Raw genomic sequence first — 9,464 nt, 5'->3', positions numbered from 1 at the left:
CGGTATTTTAATGTAATCTGAAATCAGGTGTACGTAAGGATATTTCTCTCACAAAAAAAAAATACACCTATTGTAAACCCAGCAATTACAATTAGTGAAAAAGAAGATGGAGATATTTAAATTTGCCACAAGATGGCATTCACTTCCCAAAGAAGATTTTTAGTCAAAATGTTCGTCTAAAAGGAGCTAAATGACACAGGCTGCCTTTACACATGCTTTATCCGTAACTGTTAACTTAAACTTTAGGAGCCTTCACAAAAATCAATAGTGATGAGCTGCATACAAAGCTAAAAACCTCGCTGATACATGTCGCTGTAAAAACGTAAGGCCACGTTCGCCCGTATTGAAATATGAAACATCCCCTTTCTCTGTTGCTTTGTTACTAAACCACTCCCCTGCACGCTAAATCTTTGCGCTCTGTCTCCTAGCAACCAGCCTCTGAGCTCCATCCTTATTGGTGGATGTTCAAGTTTCCGCCATATTCAAAACCTCTCTTTTGCCATCGATTTGAATTTCCCTTCCCCGCTTCAGATAAAAAAAAAACAAACAAACACTTAGTTTTAGTATTCGCCATTATTTGCATCCCACCTTCTAGCTTTTAGGTTGCTTTTCTTTCTCATACCGCCGATCTTGTAAATGGAGGAAACCGAAGAACCTCAGATCCCGACTGGAGAGACGGAGAATGACAGGCCGAGAAGAAGGGCCGGCTGTAAGAAAGAGAAGTCGTCTGTCAACTCCGAATCAGCCTCCCCGGAAAACAGTAATTCTAAGCGGTAAAAAAATAACAATACTGTATTTCTGCTGCACAATGTAGTTTGAAGACAGCAAATCGGCAGACTTCCAGTAATTGGGATGGGCTGTGTATGTTAAGGGAGTCGTGTGTTTTGTTGTGATCTCTAATTTTACTCCCAAACCACAGCAGGCCTGTACCACTAGATTACAACAAATTTAAAACGATCAACAACGCACCCGTTTCCAGTCGATCGTCTTTGATTTAAGGGTCGATACGTCTTGCTAAGATACACTGCTTTTGTTTTGCAAATTTGCATTTAAAAAGCACATATGCATTGTACTTTCTGTTTATACAGAAATACCTGAAATTATTCTGAACTTGCTGTTGATTTGAAAAGGACAGAACTCATATCCACGATGACTTGGGAGAAAATACAAAATATTCTGACAGGTTAAATGGTATTTTGTTACTTTAGTATTTTTGTGATTCGACAAATCACTTTATTCTTCTCTGCAACTTTGAAAATTTTAACAGCCGCTTACTAACTCGTAATTTCGTGAAAAGGTGATTATTCTTACATGGTTTAAATGTAAAAACGCGATTTATTCCTCTCCCTGTATGTACTTGAATTGTATCTGTAAACTTGTAGTTGTTAATAACAGCCAATCGCATAAATGTTTCACTTTGTAAAAAAATGATTTTTGCTGTGTTAAGTGAACATATGTATTTCCATCTACTGAAGTAACACACGACTCGCTACGACCGCCACTCCGATGCCCTCCATTTCAGGAAGTAAAATATTTTCCAAATCTTATTACGGATTCCCCACTTGGTGGCGCCAAGCCATAGGTAGTGCAATAAAACACGTCTGCGGCCCTCGTCATGTAATCAATTCCAACTCTTTAAAAACCAGTCGACAGTAGTTGTACTGCTTTGCTTGGTGGTTTGTGTGACGTTCTCAGATCGAAGGAACTGGTGTCTTAAGGTCTTGCGTGGTCACGGTGTATCCTGTAATTTGTTTCCAGCCCTCCTCGAGTCTGTTGGAAAACACTGAAGAATTGTAAAGAACAATCCAAATATAGCTTCAATATGTACAGTTAAAATAGGTTGTAATATCCAGTGCGAATAGAACAGCGTCTTATCTGTCCTATAGCGACAGCATTGATCATATTTCGTGAAAACGTGATGTAAACATCTTGGATTTGACCGCGCTGTATTTTTTTTTTATTTGACTTGCACATCATGGAGTGTTACTTATAATTACAAAATCATTTTTAGATTAATGAGCACATTACATTAGTCTGCAACTGTAGGAAAAGCGAATCCAGTCCCAGAGCCGCACCTCAAAAAATGGGGCCTGTTTTCTTTCAACGTGGACATAAACGCTGCAGTGTATAACGCTGTTCCTCCCAACAGTTCTGCTGTGTTTTGAAGTTTAAAATAACTTCACCAAGCGATTTTTCCAGCAACACATATATATCGTCTCCAAACTTAAAAAAAACCCCAGATATTTCTAATAAGTCAGATTGCACATGACAACAGCCACCATGTTTTTAAAATGTTACTGAGAAAGTTTACTTTGGCATGTGTAGGAACTAATGCCAGTCTCTCCCAAATCATCCTCCCCCTGCTGAGCTTTCCATTGAATCTGCCAGGTCTTTGGTCCACAGCCCTTGAGAAAAATTAAGTTATATATAAAAGACAAAACAAAATCCATTTTACCATATTTGTACTTTTAAACAAAGTACGCTATACCGTGTAGCAAACAAAACTGCATATTTTGAATTTGTTCAATTTTTGTAGTTGAATAAAATTCTTTATAGTTTGCATTAATATAGTTTTGAGGAACTGAAATGAAGCATAAGACTTTTACCCTACTATATTTTTCATGAACAATTTCACGTAGTGCACTGTAATCTTGTGAATGATTAACCAGTGAACTCTTAAAAGTAGCACTCTGACATACAGTGTGACTATGATGATTGGAATCTGTGCCTTACCTTTGTTTACTCAGTCCTACGTTGACATTGGTCAAAGATTCCATTTATGAGAGTGTTTTCTATTATGCAGAGAGTTTTCATTGTGATTTCAACAAAGTAAGGAAGAATGTTGAGGAAAAAGCTCCCATGAAATTTCACACTATGGAGCAATCGTAGGGAATTTGTGGCCTCTACAAATCCACAGTCCCATCATGAGTGTTTATATTTTCTGTTATAGAATTGATGGACTGATGTAATCTTCCACAAAGAATCAGAATTGTGCTCTTTACTGATTTCAGTTAAAAGAAATACTGTGAGTAATTAGTTGTTGGTAACCTTGTAGTGAAGACAAAGTTAAGGAAGAGTTTTTACACTGCAAGAGCCTGATACATTTAAGGATAACAATTCAGAAAGCTGGGGTTCCTTTTAAATCTTCGTACCTCAAGTACTTTTGGTAGGCTCTGGTAATTTGTCCCTTTAAAGGGATAAATAGTGGTACTTTTCTGACCATACATATTCAAAACTGCTGTCTGAAAATAAGTCTGTCGTAAAGATAGCAAAAAATACATCATGTTAATGATGTAGAATTTTATTTAAATTTTAAAAGATATTGTATCTTTGATTTTCTCAACAAAGGGGTTTTATTCTAAAACAGATTGCAGCTTGTGATTTTGTGTTATCTTTGCAGTGTTCATTATTAAACAGATCGCAAATCTCATCTGCAACAGTGTAGATGATCAGGAGTTTTACATGCACCGACTTAATTCTGTCAGCACTGTGCAGCTGGTCCTGGTGTCAGAAGGTGTTAAATTAAAGATGCTGGTGGACTAAGAAAATGCAGTTCCCATTAGATCAAACATTACAAGTGCAATTGTGATTTGGAGAACAAACATTTGGCCCAGATGGAATGTCAGTTCACATTTTTCAACTAAGAAGTGTCTGCTTACTTGGGCAGTGATTTGGCTTATAACATGTTATTGTAACCCTAAAGTCTTTATTACTCCCAAATTCAATTTTATTAATATCACAGTTTTGTTGAAATGTGCCCTGTATGTTTAGATGTTAGTGTGTTGATTAGTGTTTCTATTGAGACAACCTCTACTAAACTCATTTGAAGCATATCATTAAAAAGAAGTTCAAAGTCCTGAACTTCCCAGTGTTTCCAAAGGATATTGCCACCACCGTTGAGTAGAGATCCATCTTCATCCTTTTTTTAAACAAAGGTGAATTCAATTAAGTTGGAATTACAGAGCTTATACAATAAACAAGCTGAAAAGGGAAAGCTGATCGCACTGTTTAATATGGAGTCCCTTGAGTGTCTTTCTTTATAATTCTGTTGCTGTTGATGTTATTGTTGGGGCTAAATTGGTGTGATAGAATTTTTCAAATGTTTAGATCATATAATCAAGCCCATATCATAAAACATTTCCTCATCCCTACAGTGTTTGATTATCTAGACTGTTCTCTCACAGCACACCCCCATCCAAATCCCTCATACAATTTACCAAACAGTGTGTGGGGTCTTCTAAGATATCTTGAAAGGAAATAATGCAATCACTCAGAAAAGGAACTTTCAAACCTTACCTTTACATTATAACTTATAAAAAGCCTTTTACTACCCACTTTTTTCCAGCAGTTTACAGGTAGCAGTTAACTACTTTTACTTTTATTAGTAGTAAAAAGCCTTTTACTACCCACTTTTTTGTCAGTTGTGAGTTGCACCCATGTCACCCTGCCAGCAGGGTGTGCTCACCCTGTGGTTTATGTGGGTCCTAATGTCTCAGTATAGTGACGGGGACACCGTACTGTAAAAAGGTGCCATCCTTCGAATGAGGTCTCTGTGGTTATTAAAAATCCCAGGGAGTTTCTTGAAAAGAGTAGGGGTGTAACACATGTATCAGCCATGGCCTCCTAATAATCTCCATCTATGAATTGGCTTCATTACTCTGTTCTCCTCCCCACTAATAGCTGATGTGTGGTGAACGTTCTGGTGCTCAATGGCTGCCATCGCATCATCCAGGTGGGGTTGCACATTTCTGGTGGTGGACTGGAGTCCCCGTTACCTTCTTTTCTGTGTTTAAGTGGCTACTTTATCTTATGGTCCATGTCCATTTGCCTTATGCCTAAATCCTTTCAGCTCCTGATTCTTAGTCTACTACCTTAAACTAGCAGGGAGGAAGCAGCTAAAGCCAGTATTAGTCTGTGGTGTGGTGTGTTTCATGGACTTATTTATCATCATTTTCTGAACACTGAAGTTACTTGAAGTTTTATTCTTTTTGCAGAAAGTGCTGATACCTTTGCTTTCAGGATGCTATTAATGAATTGTACTGGAAGACAGCTTTCACCGCATTTCTTGGCAGGTGAAACGATTGATGTTTGTGGCTATACAATGTTGGTGCTTCCTTCTGTTCACTTTGTAATACTATTAAAATCCCATCAAAGGTTTGCTGGAGCAGAAGAAATGCTAGTGTATTCAACAGAGTGAACCACAGAAATCGGCAAATATAACACATCAGTATGACTGCTTTTACAGTATATATATTGTTATATTTTAATTTTCTGAAAATTTTGTGGAACATTTTTTGGAAAACCAATACTTTTAGCCATATCTGGCAAACTCTTTAACAAAAATTCTCAATTTCAGGCCTCCACTTCGAAGAGGAAGCTCTTTTACTTTCCTCACACCAGGGCCCCACTGGGATTTTACTTTGGTAAGTGAAGAGTAGACTCTGCTACATTACTAAGTAACATTTATTTACTTCCTATGTTTTTTGGTATTTTTACACGTGATCTTTTATATTGTATTTGTATTTTATTTTAGTGTTTGTATTTGATATTTTTATTTATTTCTAATTTAAGCCCTAATAGAAAGGCTGAGTCTTAAGTTCAGTGAGACACTTATCTTTAATGATTCTAGAAAAGTAATATCTTTTTAATAACATGGTGATTAACACTGTACACAAAATTATAAATAAGATCTTACTGGTACAAGGCACAATTTAAGCACAGCATCCCTTGATTTAAGTTCTACACTTCTGACTGTACCTCTCAAAATGTGCTTTTTATTGCTTCCCCCATTGCTTAGAAGATGTAAATGTCAGACTCCTAAACCTTGTTCATGTTTTCTTGATGCTCAGTGTGTCTCATTCAATAGCTGTAGTTTGGTATGGCTCCCGCATGTAATACTTGTTTTATAATGTCATTGTCTATATAAAATTCATCTGTCAGGTGTTTTCCTGGTCTCGAATTATGTCGGTTTCGATTTCTGGAATTAACAAGAACAAATACATATTGCCTAGTACGTCTTCATGACTTGTGCAAATACTGGCTAGATTTTCTGGTAGGAAAGAGGTTTTGAATTATCTTGCATCTGCTGTGAAAAGTACAGTATCAGTGTGGTTTGGTTTGGGTTTTGTGAATATTTGTGTTATTGATAGAACCAGATTACTTCTAACCACCATTTAGGCTCTGTTACACCCTGAGTGTCTCATGTTTGTTAAACAGATGTATTTCTGTCTGATTAGGAACAGCCTCTTCAATAGTACATCTCCAGTCAGAACAATTGCCTCTAGACCCATTTGCCAGCACATGGTAGAATGAATGGCTTAGTTGGACACTTTTTCATGTAGCGTTTCAGGTGCTAAGGCATAAATTAGACAGCTGTTAAGTATTCAGTTTTTTGTTTTACTTTTTTTCTGAGATCTTGTTAAAATGAGATGAACATTTTTCATTTTTTTGCATTAGTCTACATCTAAGAGTATTAAGTTACTTATTTTATAGTCTGAATTTCGACTTTTGTTTAGTGAACCTTCAAGTAGAGTCATACTAAAATGGTAATTATTATGTGGACAGTACTATTGCATTTCTATGATGCTTTCTGATATGATCCAAAGCGATTACCAAAACTAAAGTGCGTCAACCTAGTTTTAGTCAATCCACAAAATTTCTCTTTATTCTTTATGAATTTTTGCTTTATGAAGGCTAGCCATCAGGAGTAAAATTGAGCTAGGAAATTGGGAATCCCTTGTGAACAGTGCCATGCGATCTTTAATGTCCTAGTAGTCACTACCTCAGTTGAATCCTTGGTCTTATCCAAAGGATGGCTTCACCTACAGCTGAATGTCCCTGTCAACATGCTGAGTCATTGGTTTGGAAAGCCCTGTTTAGAGGGAAGACTGATACCTTCTGGTTTGCGTGCATCACCTGCAGAGGCAGCCTGCTTTTACTTAGGGTCACCCAGCTTAATACTGACCAGACTCTGGCTTGCTTAGCTGCTGAGATCTGACAAGATGTGTAGCTTGCCAAATATTTGAGATGCTTTTGAAGTTACTAGTCTTGTAATTTAATTAAGCAGTGGAGAAACATTAACATTATTAACTAGTGTAAAGACGATGATTTACTGTAATATTCAAGATTTCCCATCATATGAACAATATTATAAAACTTGTAATGCTTCTACCAAGAATTTTACTGGAATAAAGAATGGCTCATGTTGTTCATAATGACTGTCATTAAGTGTTTGACTTGGTAACATTTCAATTTTAGGGAAAACATCATTATTTGTTTTGCTCTTAACATTTGGCTTCTACTTTGACATTCAGTTAATGGTATATTTTCATTTTATAGCAGTTTAGATACAGTATAGTTTCTTTGTACCATGCTCAGTTTTTTTTTCCAATTATTTAAATATTTGTACTGTAATTTCTAAAGCATAAAATGCTTTCTTCGTTTTTTCTTCGGAAGCAGCTTTCAACTGTAACTTGCCATAGAATTGACAGTTCTAATTGTTTCCTAACCTCCTAATAACCTAATTATTTTCTAGATTTAATTTTGATATAAGGCACATTCCAGATGTTATCTGGTGTAAAAAGAAAGCAATTTCAAGCATAAGTAGCTGCACAGTAACTTTTTTATAGCGGAGAAATTTCAACGAGCTATTTTTCCTGCTACTGTTCCACAGATATTTAGTCTGTCTGCTTGGTAGACCATTCCGTATAAAGAGTAGGCTAAACATAATTGCCTCCTAACTGTCTCAGCCAGTAAAACCTTTCCCCCCAAGTCATCTCTCCCTTGCATTAGTGGTTTGAATCCAGGCAGTGGCCAGCTTGGAAGTGCCAGTGGTGATGTATGAGTAGCTGGGACTGGAGGGAGCCCACGAGCGGACTCTTGTTTAAATAAACAGAAGTCTGTCTTTGTGATTGTGTAGTTTTCAACAAAGGCAAAGTGCATGTTCCAGTTAGAAATCTGAAATGGATGCTCATCATACATTCTTGTTAAGTCTATAGCATTTTCTAGGGGCCTTCCTCCTTAAAAATCCATTCCAGACACCGCATTTAAAACTAAGGTTCATAACAGTATCCAATTGTGCAAGTGTTAACATTCATGTTATCATGATTCTGTTTACTGTGCACACCTAATTTGCACAGTACAGAGGGTACTATTGATTTTATAACTTGCAAATACTGTATTCAGGTGAGTAAATATCCTAACTAAATATTTGAAAATGAGTTGTGTTGTCATGCGAACTAGTGGCCACATCAAACTGTCTGTGCTCTACATTGTCTAGCATTAACACCAAAAATTAATGCCACGCTGAGGAAACTGTATTGCATTACAAAATTCAGCGGCTTTTAGAAACATAATGAAACGTGTTAATAATTCCATCATCAGCATAGTTAATTGCAGTGATGCACACATCATTGCTGGGAGGAGAGGTTTAGCTTAAAAAAATATCATAAAAATTGTTGATGGAAAATTGTCATTACCAACACTGTCAAGTGCTTTGACGTTACTCAGAATTATGTAATGGAAACAGATAACTTTCAATTGTTTTTTTTTAAAGCCACACCTTAAATGGTATGAGTGCTACTTTTTGAATAGTGTGTATCAGTTTCATGATTAATTTCAAATTAGCCCTTACTCTATATCAATAGTTAGTGTTTTATCCTGTTATGCATTCAGTTTTTTTCTAATTATAATGAGTCAGAATTATATAGGATAATTAAAACAAATTTCACATTCAATCCAAATGACTCAATAAAAGGCCATTAAGCTGAAGGTATCAAAATACCTTTACACTTTTCAACAAAGTATATTCATTTTATATAGAAATTCACATTTTTATGGATCTAGTCATTTGTTTCAGGACAAGAAGATAAGGTAATTGTGGGCTTAACTAACTTGTTAGATTTATTTGAACAAACAGCCACAGTAAAAGACACACACAGCGTACGATATGGTGTGTTTAGATTTTCAGGTGGCTTTTGACAAAGTTCTTGAGGGGTATCTTTCAAATTATAGGTGTTGGGTGTTTGGGGAAATGTGTGTGTTTGGACTGAGAATTACTTAATGCAAAGAAAGAAGAAGTTGAAATAGTTTAATACCACAAGTTATTGATGTACGCACGATTTACATATATATGTAAATACCACTGATGTATGTCAGTATTCTGGATTCTGGTATAGTTCAAGAATTAGTCAAGTTTGCAGATGATATTAAAATAGATAAGGTAGCAAATACTTTAGAAGCAGCAAATTAAATTGTTTAGATTTAAATTCAAGAATGGACAAACGCCTGGTAGATGGTAAAAACCTAATCCAGTGATTTAAAGTGGGAAGCCCTTGAAGAGGCTACTTATGAAAAAGATATTCACATGCAAACATTGTTTCCATCTTCTAGACAAAGTGAGGAAGCAAGGAAAGCACAAACAGAATCCTAGGTTAAATAGTTAAAAGTGCAGACGTTAAATGGAA

At 36.1% G+C, this 9,464-nt stretch overlaps 1 protein-coding gene across 1 annotated transcript in view; it reads left to right on the top strand.

The window, feature by feature from the left end:
* The first annotated feature begins 477 nt into the window (after positions 1–477).
* net1 (neuroepithelial cell transforming 1) overlaps positions 478–9,464 on the top strand; it is a 29,395-nt gene continuing 20,408 nt past the window's right edge. Inside the window, exons 1-2 of the mRNA XM_015352434.2 lie at positions 478–773; positions 5,357–5,423. Coding sequence (XP_015207920.1) covers positions 637–773; positions 5,357–5,423 — 204 coding nt within the window. The 5' untranslated portion in view covers positions 478–636. The remainder of the gene's footprint in view (positions 774–5,356; positions 5,424–9,464) is intronic.

The sequence above is a fragment of the Lepisosteus oculatus genome, chromosome 7 (assembly GCF_040954835.1).
Source record: "Lepisosteus oculatus isolate fLepOcu1 chromosome 7, fLepOcu1.hap2, whole genome shotgun sequence".
NCBI lineage: Eukaryota > Metazoa > Chordata > Actinopteri > Semionotiformes > Lepisosteidae > Lepisosteus > Lepisosteus oculatus.
Note: the sequence above shows the minus strand (reverse complement) of the source record. Positions and strands in the feature narration are given on the sequence as shown.